This window comes from Anser cygnoides, chromosome 4 (genome assembly GCF_040182565.1).
Source record: "Anser cygnoides isolate HZ-2024a breed goose chromosome 4, Taihu_goose_T2T_genome, whole genome shotgun sequence".
Taxonomy (NCBI): Eukaryota; Metazoa; Chordata; class Aves; order Anseriformes; family Anatidae; genus Anser; species Anser cygnoides.
The window spans coordinates 53,157,445-53,182,010 of record NC_089876.1 but is presented as its reverse complement, the minus strand read 5'-3'; the positions used below and the strand labels follow the sequence as shown (position 1 = coordinate 53,182,010).

At 37.3% G+C, this 24,566-nt stretch overlaps 1 protein-coding gene across 8 annotated transcripts in view; it reads right to left on the bottom strand.

Moving 5' to 3' along the window:
• PALLD (palladin, cytoskeletal associated protein) overlaps positions 1–24,566 on the bottom strand; it is a 200,695-nt gene that overhangs the window by 102,129 nt on the left and 74,000 nt on the right. For all 8 annotated transcript variants that reach the window (XM_066996743.1, XM_013175276.3, XM_066996745.1 and 5 more), the window contains 2 exons: positions 16,775–16,894; positions 14,958–15,300 (listed from right to left, as the gene is read on the bottom strand). In XM_066996743.1, coding sequence (XP_066852844.1) covers positions 14,958–15,300; positions 16,775–16,894 — 463 coding nt within the window. The remainder of the gene's footprint in view (positions 1–14,957; positions 15,301–16,774; positions 16,895–24,566) is intronic.

Here is a 24,566-nt window from a genome sequence, read left to right as displayed (position 1 = left end):
TTTAAGCAATTTCAGCAAGCCAATAACATCTAAGCCAATATGACAACTATTTCCCTGTCTTTAAAATACCACATAAATTAATCAAAAAGAATATGATAAAATGAAGCACTTCAGAGGACTTCTCACTTCAGTGTAATCTCCAATGACAATTTTATCCTGTAAACAATTATGAAAATTTACTGAACTGTAAAGATGTAACTAATATGCATATTTGGAGCAACCAACTGTTGGAAAATAAAATCAGACTTTTCTAATAATATTTGCAATGTCAGTATTATAGGTTTTGAATACTTATTAATAAATTTAAAAGCTCCCCTTCCACCCCCCTCCCTTCCCAATGTGTGACAACAGAAGTTAGTAGCACTGAATTAAAGAATGCAGGAAATAAAAATACCTCCATCCTTTAGGTAAAAATGGAAACAAATTGCTGCAGCAAAACTGTTGCCATTTGAAGTTGGTTGAGCTTTCTCTCTGAGAGTATTCAATTATTGTATCACATTCTCAAAATAAGTATGCCATCTGATATTCATTAAACTTCCCCTAACTTAAACCAGCAGCAATCCATGAGATTCTACTTTATTTTTTTGGGACAGCACGTGCTGTTGATGCTCTCTTATTTATTCAGCTACCGGAGAAATACACTACTAAACCACAAAGTTGAGCTCTTCAGCCAGATCACCACTGGCATGACTCTACCTATTCTCGATCATCTGAGAAGATTCTGCAGAGATAGGAGGTTTGTGTACCCAATTCCCACCACAGCAGCTGAACTATGAAGAGGGAGCATTCAAGCACTCTGAATGCAGGTCCTCATTAGGACTGTAGAGGCTTTAAGCCTAGCAAAGTTTGTTTGCTTCCGCCATTCTCTTCCAAATGAAAAAATAATAATATTGGAATGTAGTTGCCAACAAAAACAAAAGCTAAAAGCTAAAGCAATCCTTAGTTTAAGAAATCAGCTACAGATGGAAATACAAAAAGAAAACAGGTAGAGATAGGAAAGGGAAAAATTCCAATGGAGTCGCACAATGCATTCACTGGCAAGGCACTTTCTGAAAGGCCATGAGATAAACCCAGAAAAATTACCATAAGAGCACTACCTGTTAATGTTTGGCAAGTACATTGCAAACATACAGGACTGTAGAAGACTATTTCCTTCCAGAGTCCAGGCCAAAATTCAGTACGCAGAGTAATCAGAAAATTACAAGACGAGAAAGTACCTTTCTGAAATCAGAGTAAGGATTTTTGATTATCCCACAGATCACTCGCAGGATCAGGTATGTTTCTAATATTGTTATATCTCTATTCTACTTATATATAAAACAAGCATAGAGGTTTGGGATCTCAAACATCTACATTCAAAAGTTATCAGCTTACCATTTGCATGGCAGATCTTCAGGTAAAACAATGACACTATCAGCAAGAGAGTATCTCGTTTGATTTCCAGTGAAACAAGAATTACTGGTATACTTTTCTGTACTTACAATGAGATCATATCCAGTTCTGCATGAAGTCTGGAGAAAGATCTGCATTAACCGAAGTCTAAACCAATATATGGCAATTCCGAGAAGGCAGAATTTATAAGAACTATATGAATTTTAATTTTTTATTATTTTTTAAAAACATTAGGAATTTGTAACAGAACATAAGCAATTTTGAAGCTAAAAGTACAGATACTTTTAGAAGGCCAACACATTAACTGCTTCACAGACGTATATAAAAAGATAATATTAAGATATAGGGATATCATGGAAACTGAAAACATCAGAACAACAAAACCTGATAAAGGAAGAAAGAACACTAGAAGTGTGATTAACAGAGAAACATAACACATTTCCCACTGAGATCAGCAATAAAATTCAAACTCAACGTATGTTAAGTCATCTCTAGAATACCCTGAATACATGGCCTTGTAATGTCAGTAACATTAAAATCAACCAGTATAACCATTTAATATTACAATGAACTCATCGGTTCACTAAAAGCATTTTCCATAGTGTCTTCAATGAAACTTCCTACAAATTTTTGAATTAAAAAGTCAAATGTTTACCTTCTTCCTTCAAGGTTTCACCCACTGAGAACTTAAATATTTTGATCTGTATTTTACACATCTGTCAGGATCATCCAAATATTTAATTCCTTCAGGCAGGAAAATGAAATGCAACAGCTAAATTATAAACCTGAACTCACAAACAAGAAAAGGAGTTTCTACAGCAACTGTTATGTTACTCTGTTGAAATGGAAGATATGCTGTGAGGTTTTTCTCTGAATCGACTAGGAAGCCTTTGAGGTCTCATTACAACATGAAAGTGCAGTCAAAACAAAACAGTCCTTAGACTGAAGGAATCATAGAATCATAAAGGCTGGAAACGACCTCTAAGATCATGTGGTCCAACCATCACCCTACCACCAATGTCACCCACTAAGCCAAGTCCCTAAGCGCCAGGTCCAACCTTTCCTTGAACACCCCCATGGACAGTGACGCCACCACCTCCCTGGGCAACCCCTTTCCGGTGCCTGACTGCTCTTTCTGAGAAGAAATGTCTCCTCATTTCCAACCTAAACCTCCCCTCGTGCAACTGGATGAACCTTGTGCAGATCGTGGATCATCTGTCTGAATTGTGAGGGCTTTCCATCACAATGAGAGAAAGAATGAGAGTGAGGGAAAGCAAGTGAAGGAAAAGCAACTTCAAGCTCTAGTTATTTCAACTTTCTTTTCTTTTTCTATGACAATTATTTTAACAAAAGTGCCTTAAAAAAGAGAAATGTAAAGAAACACTTTCCTTTAATTGCATTCTTTAAATTCTTAAGCCAAAAGCTTTCCATAATGTAATTTAAGCAAGAGAAAATTTTGCCTTACTTCCTACCACTGTCTCCCCATCTCCATTTTACACTGCAGAAGTACATCAACAACTACAATAGCATTTGAGTAAACTACCCCTTGGACTGAATTCACTTGACTGAAATTAATGTCACTAAGAGAAAATACTAAATATTTGTAAGTTTTAAGTACTAATATACCAAAACTACTACAAATTTAAACTGTTGTGAACTTCATCAAGCAATTTGACTGACTAAGCTTCTTCATTTAGTCTTAAATATTTGTTTTTATTTAACTGAAATTGTTAGACAGATTTTAATGACATTCTACCCATTTCCTTAAATACATTTTTCAGCTGCTGCTATCGTTTTCTGGATGTCAAACCAGCATTCTTGTAATGGATTGATATTTATCAGCAGTATAAAATAGGCAAAAACACAGACACTCAGTCTAATAGAGAATTGGAGGCTAAGTAATCAACAAATCAAAGGTCATTTTGAGCATACTTTCATTTGCAAACGTTTTTCTCATCTGATTTTTATTTTCCTTATTGCATTTCACATCATTTTCAGGTTATAATTTTATAGACAGTCCTCAATTTTATTATGAATCCTGACAGATGATAAAAACACCAAATAAATTGATGTAAAACTATTTTCTGACATGTCTTTGCCAGGTATTTTACAAATTTGGGGCCCTATGACTTCCAAACTATGCCTATGGAGTTTAGTGTTTTCACAGGCACATGGGCAATGGTTGCCTGTAGGTCTGATCAATTTGACTGCAGTTATTCAGTCACCAAAAAACATACATTTGTATATACATATTATTTCTTAGTGTTCCAAGTACTTTTAAGGACCAAGAAGGGGGAGCTTCTTAGACAAGTGACCATGATTTCTGGACATTTTCATGGCCAATAACTAAAGATGCAGTTTTTAATTTAGTATTCAGCTGACAAACAACTGCTGTTAGTAACTAACAAAGTTAATATGTAGATTACAGTGAGCCAGAAATCAGTTTAGAGACAGAAAATCAGAACTAGAACATAAGCTCAACTTGAACTAATATATGACAACCAGTATATTTTGCTTATTGTTAACAAGGGTGACTGAAGATCTAATAGTCAGAACAGTAAGAATGTGGAAGGCACCAGAAAAGAAGGACAATTTGCAAAAGGCAAGACAATGAGGGTAAATACGGAAAGGCTGGATGAAGGCAGTGGAATAGAAGTAGAGTACTAGAAAGAATAATGCTTGGGATTTAGAAAATGATGTCTTGAAGAATTAACATCAAATAGTATAAATTTATTTAAGAGTAATTGCAAAAGGAATGTTAAAGAAATGTAGCAGTCAGACAATTACATCTGTAGCAAAGAGGAGGAATATCAAGTAATTACCAAAAATTAGACTCATTCTCAGAATAACATTTGCAAAGACAAATGCTAATTAAAAAAAAAAAACAAAAAAACGCAACACCTCATACTTCCAATCCACGATTTATTAAACTCATAATCCACACAGCAGTAAGAAAGAGGAATAAGTGAGCAGATCTGTGGAAGCAGGCAGAAAGGATTTTGTCATGTTCAAGTACTGTGATGTAGCTAAGTAGAGAAAACCAAGAAAGCAAATAGAATGTGGTACACAAATACATGTGAAGAAAAACCATGAACCAAGGGCTTTTGTCATGCCATCAGAAAATAACATGAAAAAATACAAGATTCATAGAAAGCATAACAGAGCAAAGTTTTGACTAGCTCTTGACACAGCATGAGCCTCAGTGCCTTTGGCAAAAGTTGAGTCCATATATAATGTATCACTAAGAACCCTATTGAAAAGTCTTTATGGGAAAGTGATTACATAATTTGTGGATTAATCTTATTTTGGTGGTCCTGGAAGACCTATTCAGGTTGATTAGCTGTGACTAGGGTTACCAGAAATAGAAGTGTAGTAGTAAGAGAGCAGCTGATGATCTTTACAAGCACAACTGGAATTAATCCAACACCTTCACTAGAATGAAACATGGACCTAAAATCTGTATCTTCTACACCTCTGTACTATCCAATTTATCATTGCTGAGTCTGAACTCCAGGGGTTTTGATCTTAGAAGATGAAAACAAAACATAATCAGACTTAAAAAACACAAGGTATAAAACACAAATCTCAATGAACGTGCAACAAACTAGTAATTTGCCCACATAAAGGCATGTGGAGTAAAGATAAAAACATAGATTTTAAGTTGCAGTGAGTTGATGCCTTGCATTTTTGAAAAAAGATATTTTATACAGCATGTATTACCCAAATTCGCACAGGTCAGCTTTAATAAATCTGCACTGAGTAATAACAAGGAAGTACTTGAAAGAAACAAAAATGCAGTGCCTTAGAGAGGTCATTAAAGAGCGTTGCCTAGAAGCATCCTAGAAGCAAAAATTTGAGACATTTACTTAGGGTGCTGATAGCATTAGCTTCACATATGCTAATTACTTTTCTGACTAAATACACCACTGCATTTGGTGAGGATACATAAGGCCTGACACAAGCTAACAGGCAGGAGTTTTCAAAGTTCACAGATCTCAACCATATTTAAAGGAGTATTCAGTAGTGATAATTTTATATATTATTTATATAAATATAATTATATATACAAAATATATATGCACATGCACACACACAAATAGCCAAACACTAGATTCACACTTCCTACTTGGCTGTATTCCTGCTAGGGCATCAACGAGGTCTCTGAAAGCTGTCTGCACCACTGGCTCATACCATAGGCTTTTTTCTATAAATGTTGACCTGTCTGCTGGACAGGCATCTACCTACCCAAGCAACACAGCTCCCTCCACTGGATAAGCCTTTTCTGTTCTTACCTCCACAAATGTCTCTGGGACAGCAATCAGGCTATTTATGGCAAGAAAAAGCATTAATAAGGCTGGCAGAGCAGGACCTGCAGCACTTGCTCAGTTCTTAGGTCTTCTCTAATCTATTTAGTTGGGGCATTTGCTTGAGTAGATAAACTAGGAATATGGCTTTAACTGACTAACATGTCAGTATCTTTAAAACCTTGGCACCTCCATTGACTCCACATAAGACAAAAACTTAAAACAAGAAAATTCTTATTCCAAAGATTTAGAGCAAGCATAATGAATGAGACAGAAATGGATGCCACTGAGTTCTAACCTCCCAATTTTTTCCACCAGAAAATATTTCTTGATGTGGGGCAGAAAATGAAAACACAATGGAATTAAATGCAAAAAAGAATGGAAGATAAACCTGAGGGCAAGGAACCAAGCCTGAAACAACATACAAGACAAGCTCTGCAATATAATCAGAGCTGGAAACCGCTTGGAAACCATCAGCCAATTATATCACTTCAATAAAAAAAACTGGCATATATAAGGAGGGAACAGAGGAATAATAAAACAAGTAGCTGTGTAACTATGTAAGTTTATGATTAAACTTCGTAAGCTGTAGCATCCTGTCCAGCAATTCTCCTTGCCCAAGTGGAAGCTCCTAGTTTTGCAGAGTTTTTAAAGCACAGGCAAAAACAACTGCAGCTAGATAGGTAGTACCAATTGCAGGTGGTTGGATGTTTCTGCAATATGGCAAGTTCCAGCAACAAGTTTATTAAACACAGATGACACCCTAACAGTAGCTACTGGGACTCTCAGAGTAGCCAGTGTTTAAACACGTAATCTGCTTTGCTACTTTATTGTGTACTACATGTTCAAAAAAAAGTACACATAAAATAAGCTATACAGAAATTACCTTTGTTAAAAAAGTCTTCAAATTATTTTTTTTTGTTTGTTTGTTTCTTGAAGGAAAGTATACTAAAATGCCTCTTTTGCTTTCCATTCCTTCAAAATTGGCACAGGAAAATGACATAGTTGTCTTCTCTGCTCTGTTAACTCTGTGAGCATCTGTGTCATTTCCCCCTACACACACACACCCATGAGTGTATAATTCCCCTAACTTTGTTGAAATTCTTTGTAATTTAAAAATAAATCCCTAGGTTCTTGATCACATTCTTTTTATTTCTATGCCACTTCCATAGAATCATCACATTCAACATTAACATCACATTATACAGGACATGCACAGTGAAATTAGAATTAACATGCCAGTTTCAGAAGATGGTTTCACTTGTCAGACACATCCTGAGCAGTGACACTCACATTTGATTTAGTGTGCCTGTAAATCCCGTAACTTGGCTCTCCTGAAAGCTTTGACCAGTGTCTCTCAGCCTCTTAAATTTATATTGGCTATTCTTTCATTTCAATAGATTCTTGATCAATTTTATACTCAAAGAATCTGAGAAAAAAATACCATCAAAGCCTGTACAAAAGGTATACACCATTTTTTTTTCTGAAAGGCAAATCCTCCTGAAGCATTTTCTAATATTAATCAACTTCTTTGTCATGGCTTGATTGAGTAAGGAATTCCAGTTTCACATTTTTGATTAGAATATAAGTGCTGAATGCAGAAGCTTATTTATTTCTTCACAGGCCTGGGCACCAGGAGTGGCAGAGTGATCTTATGTCCTATTAATTAGAAGCTCCTAGCCCAAACCAGAAGATCCTTTCTCTAGGAAGTCACTCAAAATGTACGGATAATGGACATATTATTATTGAAATTTTAAAATCAAATTTTCCTCTTTTTCTCTTTCCTGCAAGCCAAACACAAGATGGTGAACACAATCTGGCTCAGTTTTGAAGCATCTAGCTGCCACAGCCAAAGTGAGCAGCCCTGGAAAATGAATTTTTCTATACTGAGGCAGAACAAAACAAAGGTAGTGTGAAACAAACAAACAAAATCTTTTCTCCCCTTCCTTCCTCCTTTTCCCCAGCAAAAGATGGTATTTTTACATTTTCAGAAGTGGATAACTACAGATAATTGGGGGTAAGGGATATAACAATACCAAGGCAAATATGGCTGCACACCATTTTCAAAGCCATGTAAATATGAAGTAGGTACATATGATATTAAATCTGCAAGGGTTAGTATGCCGGCAAGCATTTCATGAGATTGTTTGAAAAATCAACCCTTTGATACAGAGAGAATCCATGAACACTTCTACACAAACATCCTACTCAAACCACACTGAGAACCTCTAAGAAAATGTTACATTAGGAGAGCTTGGATTTGCTTTGCTTGATCATTTCCAAATATTAAATTCATCCAGTTGTTTCAGCTAGAAGCAAAGAAATAAAAAACCACAGAAATGTATCAAAAGTCAAAATGTGTCATTTGAATGCTTTTAGTCCAAGACTATCATAAGACTACCATAAGCTCTTTTTGCAGATGGATGGTACGTTTCTTCCTGTATTTTCTGTTTCAAAGGTGCATCATAAACTTCTGGCATACTGTTCTAAACCTTGTTACAGAAAAAAAGCAAACAACCCCAACTGCACAGCCCTTGCTCCCCGACCTTTGCCATCTTTATTCTGCAACAGCGTCTGGTTAGTTTGCATCCACAGGATTCCATACGCTTCCAGCACCAACTGAAAAGGCAGAAGGCCCTTAGCACTTAGAAAGCAGCAGCTCAGATTAAGTGCTTCTTAGAAGAAAAGCCTACTCTTCTTATCTTGGGAGGAACTGGGGGTAAATATCTTGGCAACAAAGGTGTGAAAGAGGCAACATAGCAATGAACCAACAGCCAGGCAGAAGAGAAAGGGAGGCCACTCTTTTGGAGGCACTGATGATATAACAAGCTTATACCATGTGTTTAACTAAAAACTTAAAATACATACACACAACTATTGGCTGAACCTGTGTTCATTTCCCTGCTTATCCTATGACCCTCATTATTTTCAATGTTAAAATAAAAACCTGAAAAAACACAGAAGTCCTGTGTGAAAATTTTGCTGGCAGCACACACACTGCTGCAGTTTTGGAAGGGTATACACTAAACACACATATTTTATAACTTTCTTAAGGATGTTTGACTCTTCCTGTAAAAATACTGATTAGCTTTTATGTAAGCAGGATGTACAGCTAGTTCTTGCCATTTACTAAAGGTCAGGAAACATCAATGCAGGAGAAAAAAAAAAGAAAAAAAACCTTAAAAATGTATTTCTCATCTACCTTTAACCTTTTGTTGTGGATATCAATTGTTACAATGAGTTTTAGATGTCTATTGCCGCAAATTTTAAATGGCTTAAAGTTCATTTATGTATCCTCTTTAACACTGTTAATAAAGGCATTGGTAAAAAGGAAATTAAAAAGGAAATTTATCAGCAGTAACTGCTAACGTTTTTGGATCATGCTATTCCTTAGCCTGAAATAGGCAATTAAAGTAACTGAAAGCAGAAGCAGCACAAAAAACAGATGAGTAATTTTTTATTTACAATTTCAATTTTAAGTTACTATATGTTCTTAGTTTTCATTAAAGCCACCTCCAGGAACTGGAACAAAAGTGACATTTTAGTGCCTGACCAGGCTACCCCTACCAGCAGACTGGCCAGCACATCATTCCAACATTCAAGTTGTTTTTGAATATTTTGAGGAATATGAAAGAAATTATGCCACATTGTCATGGGGCCTTAAGTTTCTAAATGGGGAATCATGAAAGCAACTGGGATTAAAACTGTCACAAAAAAAACCTGAATTTAGGATAATCTTAACAAATGGCTTATCACTACACATTTGATCCAACTGATCAATACAGATTGGGAAGCTCTATTTTGAGGTGGCACTGAAATAGTTTTATCTCATTGAGTTCATGCAGTTCTGTTACAGTTGATTTAGTTTGATACAATTCAACTATGGCATTTTAACGTATGGATGATATATTTATATATTTTTATGTATATATTTTAATATACTAAGCATAGGCAATTTAGCTTTCTCAGCGAAACTGAGAAATTGTGCTCAATTAGATAAAAATAAAATAAAAATTTCTCATAAGAGAAATAGTGCTTCAATTGTCTGCAGTTCTCTAGGAAAGAGTCATCCTTTCAGAAGGGCTCTTTGTTCTTTCTTTCTCTGTATTAGCATTAGTTATTTGTACTTCAATAGGACATAGATTTAGATCAAAGGGTTATTGTGGATAGACTTCATTAGCAGAGTAGGGATCTAAAGGATCTACAATCTTGAAAGAGCCCAGCAGATGAAACTAAAGTGGCCCCGTACAGACCTTTGCTCACAAATGCAAAGTTACTTGTTTATTGTGATTATTACTTCCCAGTAAAAACAAGCATGTCACAATTCTCCTGAACAGATGAACATTGTCTTGTTCATTTCCAAGTAAAATGCCACGAATGTTTACAACTTTGAGTTTTATTCAGCCTTACAGAATAAGGGAACCTCAGTTATACATTTGCTCTTTTTATCTATCAGGAAGCATAATGAGGGATGCTAACCAGTGTCTGATTATTTATAGCAGTGTATTTTTATAATGTGAATTTTCAATCTCCATGGATTTTTCAGTTACTGCTTTTTGATTTAAATTATCAGTGGTATAAGTTTTTGTAAGAGCTTTTTTTTCCTTTTTTTTTGATTTTTTGCATTTCTTTAATTACAAAGCTTTAATTTCACACATTTTTACTCTAGCAAATAAATCTTGAATATCTAACCGTACATACTTATGACTGATGAGTGTAAATCAAAATTAATAAAATTTACTTCTTTTTTATTTTTGGCTTTTAAACAACTTTTGGAGAGATATGGAAAACCCATCAGGACACAGTTCAGTTTTAAATCACATACAAGAGGCGTGGAATATCTTTCCTGTAGTTGGGAAAGACTCTGTTACTTTTAGTTTCATACAAATAATGGCACCAGAGCTCTGCTCTATATGTCTTTCAAACTACACAAGAACCATTTTCTATGCATGTTTTCATCAGAAGATGCAATAACTTAAAAGCAAATAGTACATAAATCAGTGCCTAACTTTCAAGTTGAGCATTTCTGCTAAAGCAAATCACATTCATATATACATTAGTGAATGGAAAACAGTCTTCCCATCTTCTCACCATTCTCACATCACCCATCTTCTCACCATTTCCAAAACGTTGCTCTTCTAAATAAAAACAAACTCGAAGCTCTCAAAGCTACCAGCACAAATGTTTGTTCTCTGAGCTTCAACATCCCAAACTCTCTTAGGCTGACCAAGGACTTGTACCTAATTTCTGTATGTTCCAAGGCTATAACTGCTGAATTGTTGGCTATTCTCATTTTTTTTTAAAGCTTTATCTGATATAGTCTAAATGAATCACAGAATCATCTAGGTTGGAAGAGACCTCCAAGATCATCCAGTCCAACCTCTGACGTAACACTAACAAGTCCTCCACTAAACCACATCACTAAGGGCTACATCTAAACATCTTTTAAAGACCTCCAGGGATGGTGACTCAACCACTTCCCTGGGCAGCCCATTCCAATGCCTAACAACCCTTTCCGTAAAGAAGTTCCTCCTAATATCCAACCTAAACCTCCCCTGGCGCAACTTTAGTCCATTCCCCCTCGTCCTGTCACCAGGCACGTGGGAGAACAGACCAACCCCCATCACTCTACAGCCTCCTTTAAGGTACCTATAGAGAGCGATAAGGTCGCCCCTGAGCCTCCTCTTCTCCAGGCTGAACAAGCCCAGCTCCCTCAGCCGCTCCTCGTAAGACTTGTTCTCCAGACCCCTCACCAGCTTGGTCGCCCTTCTGTGGACTCTCTCGAGCACCTCCTTGTCCTTCTTGTAGTGAGGGACCCAAAACTGAACACAGTACTCGAGGTGCGGCCTCACCAGAGCCGAGTACAGGGGGACAATCACTTCCCTAGACCTGCTGGCCACACTGCTTCTTATACAGGCCAGGATGCTGTTGGCCTTCTTGGCCACCTGAGCACACTGCTGGCTCATATTCAGCCGACTATCAACCAATACTCCCAGGTCCCTCTCGGCCAGGCAGCTTTCCAGCCACTCATCTCCCAGCCTGTAGCTCTGCTTGGGGTTGTTGTGCCCCAGGTGCAGGACCCGGCACTTGGCCTTGTTATGGTGACTTATTACTTGCATGTATCAAACAATTATTAAGGATGCAATGATTTCTTACAGTATCCTTTCTTGAAGCCCAAGCATCACAGAATGATCATGACTAGAAGCATGAGTAAACTCCAAATTAAGCAAATGGCTAGCAAGAAGATCAAGTTCAGGATAATGTTAGTGAAGAGTGAAAAACAGTGAAATAAACATTTCAGCAAAGGGCATAAGGACATTCTAGAAGTGATGGAACTAACATCTGCTTGAAAAACATCTGAGGCGTTGCATACAAAACGGAAGAAACCATGGAAGACAAAACTCAGCTGCTGAGGCATGACAACTTTTCCATTGAACCGAACTGTGGTAAATCATTATTATTTATAGCTGTTGGTTACAGCAACATTGAAGAGGGTCAAATGTATTTCGTATTTCAAGAAGGTATTCAGTCTCTTCTTCTTGTTAAACTAAACACATGCAAGTGGAACTGTGGACTCCAAGTAGTCAGGGAGAAACTGATAGAAGAAATTTTACAAGCCCCTGGATTAGACTGCGATTCATTCCATGCCAGAAGCATGCTGAGCTTAAAAACCACAAAGTGAAAGTGTTCAACAGAGACAACTGAGCTTTGCTTTTGCTATTCTAGAAGCAGAACACAGAATTTCATGCAGATTATAAAAGACCAGCAAATATTCATATGATATTGGTATATCTGGATTTTGAAAGAATAGTTCAAGTCTCCTCTTACACTAGTGAATCTATTAGCTGACTCTTTACAAGCTTTGGTTCACCAAATTAAACTATTTTCACCAAATTACCACTTTGAACTTCTGTCAATAAGGATGAATTCAATCTCATGCAGTTCTGTAGCTCAGCTGAGACCAAAAAACTAATCTGCTCCTCCAGAATAAACCATGATCTCATGATAAATTATGAACTTCCAAGGTTTGGTCCATAGTCTTCTATTTGTGATGAACTAATGTGGCTATATTACAGTCCAGTTTAAATGAGTAAGTGAACTGCTGATAAAGGGTTGGGGCACACCTGCTCCAGGTCCAAGCTCCCGTGAAGGCAAGGCAAAGGTAAAAGCCCAATGCTGCATCTTTCCCCTTTACATTTTTTGCAAAGGATACCTGGTTTACAAAATTTGCTCTAGAATGGATATTGCTCTTCCTAAGAGCACATTCAATGCTGACGCAAACTAAGACTGTAATCTTCTAATGTAAGATAACCTCTTCTAGTTATACTTTATCATATGTTTCATGTTGCACTTTTGAAAGGATAGTACAAGATCTATGAAAATTGTAACATCACGAGTTGAAAGAAGGGTATCCTATCCAACAGCAATATTTCACTAGACTTGCAAAAATTAATCAAGCTGGTGTTTATATCACCTATCAGAATTTCAGAATCTATCTTCTTAGCCATTCCAACATCTCCTCTTGAATAGTAAAAAGCCACAGAAGATTTAACGACTAACTGGAAGCAAAAATCCAGGTTCTTTGCACCTGAATGTCCTATGTTGAAAGTTTGGCCCAAAGAAGTCATGGTATCAGTCTAAAAACTAAGCATCTACACCACACTTACTCCTTTTAAAACCACTAACTGCTTTGTCTTCTTTCAGATAAAGATTATGTTCTTTAAGAACCAAGAAACTCTTTTATCATCAGATCTAATTGGAAGTATTTCCAACTTGGTTAAGGTAACAGCTATCTACTTCTAGTTGATACTGTATCAGTTGTTCTTGCTTTTATTCACTAGATGAAGTTCAACATGTTATCTTTGGTGAATCATTAGACAGTGATTTTCACTGTATTTTTAAAAACAAAACAAATTTTTCATAAGTAGCAGTGAACGCTGTATAATGGGAAGTCTGTTACACAGCTTTCTCTCCTCTTTCCAGGGCAACCTTACTTCTGAAAAGGAAAGCTCTGGGGTGAAGCTTGCTTTTAACTACTCTGCTGGAGCTGTTATCTCCTTCCTTCACGAGTGGGTCTTGCAACAGATGTGAGGGGTAGAAGACCATCAGGCTCACTCCACATCACATACTATCATCTGCAAGTTGCCTTGCTCAGCAACCTCCCTCCCAGACATGTAATCACCACCATCTACTATTCTCCTATCACTCCTATTTCTACCACTCCTCCTCCTCTTCTACAGTGTTGACTCCTTACAATGACAAAGGCCAACAGAAAGAAAAAGGTGATAAATGCGGAAAGGGAGCCCTGACAGCTTGCTCCTTCAGGCATGTATTTTTGTGTGCTTAAGATCAGAAGGTGTAGTATATGGTTGCTAAAAGAACAATATTTTTATATTTTGTAAGTTATCCTGTGAAATCATATAATTCAGCAAATGACCTTGCTAAGCCTGAGGACCTTATTTCATTATTCTTATTTTTTTTTAATATAATAAATGATCCCTTTTGATTATCAATGCAAGTGAAATAAAATATCATTTCAATTCCTTTGTCACACTGCAAAAGTCTTTGAGGGAGATGGAAAAATGGAATCTGCCCAGTGCTAATATCAAGCTATAAATTAAAAGCATAAAAATCACTCTTGCATAAGTAGGGTGTCATCACAAACATAAGGTAAAAATATTACTGATTTTTTCCCCACACATTTCTTCCTTCCTTGAGGCTTTTCATTTTCAGGTTTTGAGTTATAAAAGAATGACTGTAAAATAGCTGACAGCAGAATGAGTTACATGCTACACATAAAAATAAGAAATAATACAACCACTACACACCTGAATATCTACTGACTACAAAAATAAAAATAAAAAATAAGAGTAGTGAGAACAAAAAAGGCTAACCAGTGTTGAAAAAGGAACAACACACAAGAATCTCAGGCCACTATGACATTTAGATAGAGTGACCAAGACAAAAAGCACAGAACAACAGCCAGTAATACTTATTGCTTTTTTTGTGACTTTACCTTAAAACCTTCTATAGAATTTGGTATATGCAATACGCTTCCTTTTCATATAGCACTATGAGAAAGAACTATGGATTCAAATCTTTGGGATATAAATTACAGCAATAAGAAGCATTAAGGAGATTGTTCAAGGGAAAGGCACAGTCATTGCCCATTATTGGCCTAACAGTAAATTAGTGTAGGCAAAAATTTACTTCCAACAGATAAAAAGTTTATAGAGAAATGAAACAAAACAAAATACTCACAGTTTTGGTTTGGCAAGCACAGGTGGTGGCTCCTTTGCGGGTGAAAGCAAGACAGCTGGAGGTGAGACCAATTTATCACCATTTGGCTTGCTGTTAATCACTCCATTTACTCCATGAATGGGATTGATACCATTTGTTTTTTCCTCAGACGAACTGAGCTCTAGCTGAAGGGCTGCCACACCAGATCTCAGTTCAGTATTATTTGCTTGGTGGTTCTCTGTGTGTTTCTTAGGAGGAAGCTCAAGAGAGCTAACTTCAGCTGGAGGAAGTGGTGGAAAATTGTGGAAATCATCACTGTTGGATTCTCTTGTCAACAATTCATGACTAGAGCTTTCTGAGTTGGCTAAAAGAAATCAAAAAGAACGTCTCTCTGACAAGTCGTAAATAAAGCACAGGGCACAGAAATGCTGTACTTTGAGGCTGTTAAAAGTGAGATTGCTTTGCTTCTGTGGAGGTATTTTTCTAGACCTGTTGATAATTTATGCTGAATTAGATACATGACTGGCTATTTGTTTTCTGACTTTGCCTCATGCAAAAGGCAAAACATGGAACCTTTTGGATATCTCTCAAACTGTTCCAGAAGTCCAGTCACTAACTGAGATGGCCAAGTACTATGGGGCAACAGCAGCTGAAACGGTATTTCCTTTTCCTGAAGTTGTAGCATCATTTAAAAATAAATCATTTTAAAACACTGAAGTATGTGTGTATATATAGCATGTTTATAATGGCAGCTGCGTTAACGCATTGCACAACAGTCTGTATGTAAACACACTACAAAACTAAACATACCACAAACAGAGTTTTCTATTTTACAAAATGCATATGCCACATTTGGTAGCGTCATTTCATTTGTTTTCATTTTGCCTTTGCTGCCATCTAGTCCCAGAAGCCTAATGCTTAAAAATCTGCCAGGTTTGTGGCAGACACTTTAAAAATATATTTTACACAAATAAAGATATTAAACTAGAAAGTGAACCAATAAAAAACATTCAGTTTGTTTTAGATGGACAATTTGTGGTTGACAGTATGATTTATAAATATTGATATAAATATTGACAGGTAGCTCACTCTCCCATTTTACAATGATGTAAGTTAGAAAGAGATGTCAGAGACTATCCTAGGATGACAGTATGCGTCAATGGTAGCACTGGGAGAAGCCAAGTTTTTAGCTCTATAATCCCTTGACTCAAATGGAATTCAGTTAAGGTTTCTCAAGATACATATTTTCTGAGTAACAAGCCTGGGATAGGTACAAATAAAATTAGTTTCATGAATTTCCTAAAGGTTTCAATTTATTTTCTACAGTTATTATATGGTAATTTCTTTCTGTCCATCCCCCCCATGTATTTTTTTTTAATGGAGGCAGTGTTTTAATCTTATTAGCAAAATGCTAGCAGCTTGACTAACAACCTTTGTGTTTGCTAATTTATTTTCTTCATGTATTCTTTTTAGAGGAACCCTATCCTCTAGAAAGAAGTAACGCCGATTCAGCTGTTACTGCCTGAGAAGGTGCTTCACTCTCTCTGTTAGTAGTTGGACTTTTGAAATAGACCTCCAGGGATTAATCTCATGCTATCTGAGGATAAGCAAAATCACATTTACCCATCCCCCACCCAACAACAATTTTTATATTCAGATTATATCATTCAATGTTGTGGGAAACATAGGAAGATTCGGAGACTAAAAAGGAGATCTACCAAAGGGACTCCTGTCTTATGGGGGCTCTTTTCTACAAAAGAAGCAGTCCAATAACTTCACAAGTAAATTAATTATCTGAGCTCTATAATTAAAACCTCCTCTTTCCTTTTGTCACAAACCTGAGCAGACGGTTAGTTGTGCACTGCTTGTTACTGAACCGTGTTCATTCGTTGCTGTGCATGTGAAAAGTCCTGAATCTTCAGGAAAAGTTTCTGCAATTACAAGAGTACATATCTCTTCTGGAAATAAACAGAAAAATAAGCCACATTATAAACTACTTAAAGAACTATGTAATGTTTTTGCATTGCATGTTAGAATGACATGTTAAAGTGCTCCTTAGACAAAGAAATGGCCTTCCAAAGGACATGGCTTCAGTGTAAATCACTTTGTGTCTGAATCAAGTAAATTTACTCAGTCTTCAAAAGGGGCCTGTCTTGAACAATAATTTTGCAATCACGAGTCTGCACAGTCATTTTACACATACGATATCTCCATTTTTATGCAGGAGAATTACTTATTTGTACAAATCAACTTATTGGTTTCCACATACAATTAATACTTGCAAGCTATTCTTGAATCTGTGTAAATGCCACCAATATGAATATCATATCATTGCTTCTTTCCCTTGAATTTTCTGTATTTAATGAACACCTTAGTTCAAATCCCATTCCTCGTAAGGCCAGGAAGTATTTTGTCATCACTTCCAAATTTTTTTATGTAAACTGACCAGAATTAAAAGCTCTGGATGCACCAAGTATGTCCCTTCTATAGAGTTTGGGAAGATGATTTCTGTCTCTAAACAGGAGTGGGAAAACTTAGGACAAAACAGCATCCCCTGAAATTCTTCACAATTCCATGATAAAGACATTCTGCGGCTGTTTGAAATCTCTTCATTTTCCTCTAATGTGCCATCATATACGATGCCTGCCTTGATTATAACAGGGCCCCAGTCTAAAAACTTCTATGAAAGCTGGGCAGTTCACATTTTGGGTCAGGTCTCACAGTAATATTTTCTAGGTCCATTCCATTCATTTATTATAGGCATATTGAATTATCTAGGTATAATTTTTCCAGATTCTTCAGAGAAGTCACTTCATTTTACCTTTAATTGTAAGTGTATTCTAACCTTTTTTAAAGGTTGGTGGATGAGGGAAACGCTTGGTGGATGAGGGAAAGGCTGTGGATGTGGTTTACCTTGACCTCAGTAAGGCTTTTGACACCATTCCCCACAACATTCTCCTCAAGAAACTGGCTGCTCGGGGCTTGGACTGGCGTACGCTTCGCTGGGTTAGAAACTGGCTGGATAGCCAGGCCCAGAGAGTTGTGGTGAATGGAGTCAAATCTGGTTGGAGGCCGGTCACTAGTGGTGTCCCCCAGGGCTCGGTACTGGGGCCGGTCCTCTTTAATATCTTTATCGATGATCTGGATGAGGGCGTCCAGTGCACCCTCAGTAAGTTTGCAGATGACACCAAGCTAAGTGCGTGTGTCGGTCTGCTCGAGGGCAGGAAGGCCCTGCAGGAGGATCTGGATAGGCTGGAGCGATGGGCTGAGGTCAACTGTATGAAGTTCAACAAGGCCAAGTGCCGGGTCCTGCACCTGGGGTGCAACAACCCCAAGCAGAGCTACAGGCTGGGAGATGAGTGGCTGGAAAGCTGCCTGGCCGAGAAGGACCTGGGAGTATTGGTTGATAGTCGGCTGAATATGAGCCAGCAGTGTGCTCAGGTGGCCAAGAAGGCCAACGGCATCCTGGCCTGTATAAGAAGCAGTGTGGCCAGCAGGTCTAGGGAAGTGATTGTGCCCCTGTACTCGGCTCTAGTGAGGCCGCACCTCGAGTACTGTGTTCAGTTTTGGGCCCCTCACTACAAGAAGGACATGGATGTGCTCGAGTGAGTCCAGAGAAGGGCGACCAAGCTGGTGAGGGGTCTGGAGAACAAGTCTTACGAGGAGCGGCTGAGGGAGCTGGGCTTGTTCAGCCTGGAGAAGAGGAGGCTCAGGGGCGACCTTATCGCTCTCTACAGTTACCTTAAAGGAGGCTGTAGAGAGGTGGGGGTTGGTCTGTTCTCCCACGTGCCTGGTGACAGGACGAGGGGGAATGGGCGAAAGTTGCGACAGGGGAGTTTTAGGTTGGATGTTAGGAAGTACTTCTTTACTGAAAGGGTTATTAAGCATTGGAATGGGCTGCCCAGGGAGGTGGTTGAGTCACCATCCCTGGAGGTCTTTAAAAGACGTTTAGATGTAGAGCTTAGCGATATGGTTTAGTGGAGTACTTAGTGTTAGGTCGGAGGTTGGACTCGATGATCTTGAGGTCTCTTCCAACCTAGAAATCTGTGATACTGTGATACTGTGATACTGTGAAAGGCTCAAAATACAGTTAATCTAAATAATCTTAGTATTTACACAACATACATAGACAATCTTACTCCTGGACATTGTTACATCATAGCTTTCCTTAATTAACCAGGAGTTTCTTTCAACTAAACTCATTTTCAAGCCTCAAAACCAATCACGGAAAAGGAATTGATTATAAAACATATTTCAAAGTTGAACAGAATTCTGTTTCATTAAGAAAAAATTACATTAAAGGCATATTGGACATTCACATAGAATCCAAAATATTACAAAAAAAATATATAAAATCAGTGTACTATAGCTAATAAAAGCAAATTGAGAAGTGCAGTAAAATATTTGAGACTCCACTAACTTTCATATGAAAATGCTCAGTAAGACTAGCCTCATTTATTTTAAATCACACAATGAAAATATTTTCTAGTAGCTTTTTGTTGTTGTTGTTTTCTTTCCTATTTTTCATTGTGGAAGGGCAAACCAGTGTCTCATTTAGACAGTTAACAAAAAAATCATGGATTTTTTCCAATGTTTTTGACAATGTATCCAAGAACTTAGTGTGCTGGAAATGGGCTAAAAATGAATGACTAAGTAAAGATTTGGCACAGAGCTGATTTTCAGACTGCAGAACATGCTTTTTTTTTTTTTTTTTGGCAACACAGAGCAGTCATTCTGTGTAGCTGCAAGAGGCATGTCTGGTAATACTGTAGCACGTTGGATCTTATCTGACCCAGATGAAGATTAATGACTCATGAAAGGTCTTATCAGGAAAGTAATGGGTAGCACAAGCTAGTTTTTGAACTACTGAGATCAGCTTTTTTTAGTCTTGGTGTGTCGTAAGCAGTTTAAGCTATATTGTTAAGCACACGTGTACTCCTGGATTGAAGTGGCTCTGGGGATGCAATCTGATCCATGCAACATTCTGGTTTCCTGTTAAATGAGCAGCAGAAATCTGAAAGCTGGGTATTTCAGGTCTGCAAGAGAAAATCATTCCCACCATGCTGAGAACTGCTATTTGAATGAGGGCAAAGGTACTACAAAATATAATAACCAATGGAATTCCTATTTTCTGCACAGCCAAATTAATTCATACAGTTACTTCAGTTTTATAATTATGACCACATGAGAAGAGCTGATCTTCAGTGATGAAAGAATTCCAATGGTTTGTTTACTGAAGCAGTATATTTGAAAATTATACACGGTAAACTGCAGTAATACTTGTGAGAGAAACTGACATTAAATTGGTAATGAAAATAACGAAAGCTTAAAACTCAGTCTTCCTAGCTGAATGAGCAAGCTAAAACACATTTGCGATCAATGATGAGAAAACCAGCTAAAATGAAACATTAAGGGGGGGGAGGGGGAACAACCAATCAAAAGGTAGCTTAGGCTAAAAGCATGTAGGAGCGACACAATGCCATTGTCTTTAGTCACTTTGCCTCCATCTCCAAGTCAAGAATCGCTGACCTCCAGGTCCTTGCTAAAAGGCTTACCACTGTGGAAAATGTAGAAATAAAGCACTAGTTTGACAAAAGAAATATTCTTTAAAGAATTCCATAACATTATGTGGATGCATAATGCTCTGAGTATTTTTCCAGTTTTAGATCCTGACTTATGTAATTAGTTTTCTTTCTGTTGCTGTGCTGAGTAGAATCTGATGATCTGAAGTAAATAATGTCTGTTCTACTTCCCGGTAATCATCAGCTGACAAATAATTTCATCTCAAAAATGTGTTCCAGAAAGCAGCTCTGAAATGCTGTTCTCAGGGCCTTAAAACATATTTAACACTTGACTAAATGAATACAAAAGCACTCTGTTCACTGAAACATGTAAAATGCTTAGGCATGCAAGTACTTGACTATTTTGTCAGTTATTTAGAAAGAAAGATTACATTTTACCAAGTAATCCCTTCCCTTTATGGTTCATGAATCCATTAGGAAAAAGAATCTTTGCTAAGGCCAAACTCCAGAAACCTGTTGCATTTGAACAGATTTCATCACTGACGATGTGATTATTTCAGAATGTTTCTGTGTATCATACGGAAGGTAGAGTATTTCTCATATCTGCACCTTCATCTCCAAATGTGATCATTAGCTTCCTATTAGTCCATATACAGTCCTGGGAAACAAGTAGGGTGTTTTACTAGTAGCTGTGTATTATGATGCAATGAACAGAGCTGTTTCTGTCCATACAGGTTCAAATCCCTAAGTTTCCTTCTGTAAAGACAGTGGGTTGTCACAGTGGTGGTTTTCTGTTAGAAATCCAACCAAACCTGGCCATCTTATCTTGTAGAAAACCTGTCTCTAATTCTCCCTCTTTTTCTCCAGCCATCGGATGTTTAACTGCAAAGCAATATGCCCTTCAGGTAACTTCTACTCTTTTTAGGTGTCTGTGCATCTTAGAGAGATAGAGAATGGAGATGTGGAAATAGAGAAGAACTGAACATGTGGAGTAGCATGTTAGAGGGTAGTATCTCAGCCCTGAAAACACCCTTAACTTTTAACAACACAAACAATGAAAAAGTTACCTATTTCTGATGATCACTATTGCCCATAACATTACCTGGCCAGGCAGCAGTTCTGGTTTATTTAATATACTTTATGCCACTCAAGAAGTGGAAGGCCAAATTTTTGAAAGATATATAAATCTACTGTACAAATCTGACTATATTTGAGTATCTCTCAAACTGCACTTACAAAATGCCAAGAAAAAAAACTGAACAACAGCAAATGTGATGGTAAGCACATCAATGTAGTTATAGGGCACAGAACCTAGGTTACAGCATACATAGTCAATATCAATGATGGCTGTTACCTAGCTAATTCAGGTACAATAAATTCGAATACTGCTATTGGCACCATGGACTTCAGCCTCTAAGTCAGTGTTCAGAGCTGAGGAGAAACGAAGCCAGCGTAAGTGTCAAGGATACGTTTATGCTAAAGCTTATACAAAGTCAGATACAATGCTGTAGATACTTAAGCCACCTAGTTTGAAGTTGTCAGATAGATACTGAAATGAATGCATCTAGCAACATAACTGAAAATTAAAGCACCCCAATAAGCTTTACAGATTTACAATTCAAGAGGCATAGTAGCATTTGTTTTTAAATTGCATAGTACAAAAAATATCAGGGGGTTACTTAGGATTTGGAAGTACCAACAAGCAAGAGCAGCTGGGGCAGTCAGACTTAAGATGGGATCGCTGACAGGATTCTGTAGGTACCTTGCGAGAGCAGAGTACAATTAAAAATGTACTTGATAAACAACAGCACATCAGTTGATCAGACCATTCACCTTTGAAGAAGGGTAACTGTAGATTATTTTCAGTTTTTCTCTTCATTTGGAACCTTGATTTGTACCTTGTTTACAACTGTGAGATTGCTGTCTTTAAGCGCTTCTTTGCTCCTTGGCAGTAAAAGAGGCATCCAGATTCCGAGTCACAGCTCCCTCGTTTTCGCTAAATTATGCAGGGATCCAACAAACATCCTGACCTACTGAAGCTCCTGTGTTTTAAATTTTGTCAGCTATCAGAAAGCTCATTTTCTTGGGGGGGAGGGGGCAGTAACAATTTCCCCGTATATTTTCAGTTTTAAACATTATGCAGAAGGAAAGAGACTGAGTTATTAGAGTTGGAACCTTGGGACACAGCGGCCAGACAGCACAACAAGAAAGCACAACCCAAGAGAAGTGATGATTACTGAGATGTTTTTGGTGAACATACACAGGACTGTGTTTAGGGAAAAAAAAAAAAAAAGCATGTGTATGTGGCAATTCCCTGGCAATTTAAGAAAAATTACTTCATATAGTTTTCTTCTTACATGCCATCAGACAATTGTTTTAATGTAATTCAAGACAGTTTGTGGCTGACTCCAGACAGCTGAGTAATGGTCCAAATATCAACAGCTGGCAAATGACTCCATAGGATTTTTCATTCTCAGGCAGTCTGTTCTCCGAAGGATTCAATCAGGATGGAGTGAAAATGTCAAAGAAAGAAGTACAGAGCAGGTAATGCTACAATCTGTGATGCTGGCTTTAAGTAATCTGACTAACTATTAATTCACAAACCAGTCTGGAGAGATTTGTGATGCAAACTGATTTCTGTCTAGACAGAAAGAGGAGTGCAAAACGCATTAGGGTAGATAGAATGTACCAAAAAAAAAAAAAAAGTAGCAAAAAAAACCCCTCTTGCTTCTTAATTTCTTATCTGTGAGAGTTCATGGAACATTTTTCTTTTAAATTATTAATATCAACCTAACAAAGGATAACCGATGTTTCTGAGTGCTGTAAAATGTGTATTGACAGCTGGCATTTAGTTCACAACCAGCAATTAAAGTCCCGCTATGACTTGTTGCAATATATGTAAAATTCCACAGATGTGCACTTGGAAATAATTTTAGAAATTATGTACATCTCTCAAAATTATCAATACTTTTCTAGTATAGGCATGTTGATGTCCCTTCTCAGTCTTACACACATTCTCACCACCTGCACTAAGAAGCAGTAGTATGTCTGCTTATGAGAGATTTCCTCTGCAGGTATTGTTTTGTCTGGCTTCTTAGAATGTGAATTGCATCATAAACCAGTGCTGTACCTATCTGCTGAAACCCACCCAGCTTCCTGTTGTAGAAATTCCAAGGCTCTTCATGACATTCTAAAAAACACTGTAAATTGCTAGCAATGCTTGTCATTTACATCATAAGGAAATATTTACATTTTGCCCAAACTTTATTAATTTACATTCCCATTGCATGCACTGAGTCAGTTTCTACACACATAAGCTGAAGAGTGCACTGTCATTGATTTTAGGGGCGAGTAAGACATTGCACATTATTTAGTGGGGCTTAGTAGGAACTGTCTCAGCACAGCAGGAAAAAAAAAGAGTTTACTAGTATACACACAGTATACAGTGCATAGCAAGTCCAACAGAGATAGCACTTAGTTTAATGAATTCAGAGAGAACAGAACACCAAACCGAAGTCTGCCAAAACAGTTTCAGATTAGATATTACAAGGAAAAAACAAAAACAAAAAAACAAACAAAAAAAACAGATTAGTAAGTTGCAGACTTAGAAACTTTCTGTCATGTTACAGGAGAGTGTGAATGTAGTCCATGTGATTCTACAGAAAAGAAGCTCCTTGTGGCAGTGAGTGAGATGTACCTGGTACTATTCTCATAACAGTAGTAGATTAAATCTAGAAAAGCGGATCCTAAAGATGCTGTTACTTGAACAGGAAATATGTTTCTCTGGGAAGGGGAAAAGAATCAACCCAATTATACATATTTTTTAAAAAATTAAAGAAAACAGCTAACTTGGGAGGCTTGTGTCCTGACATATATTCTGAGAGAATGTTCCAAGAGTGATACAGAATTGAACGTATAGTAACACATATCTATTGTACTTATTACTTTTCATGTCTAAAGGCTTGATATGATATTGGAACTCTCCTAAAACAGTTTTGCACTGTAACTTACAGTTTTTAGCCTTAAAGTTTGGGCTATGACTATAAGCTACCAACAGTCTATGTCTGTTAACACTTAGACGTGTTTTAATTCCTCTTTAGAAGTTAAT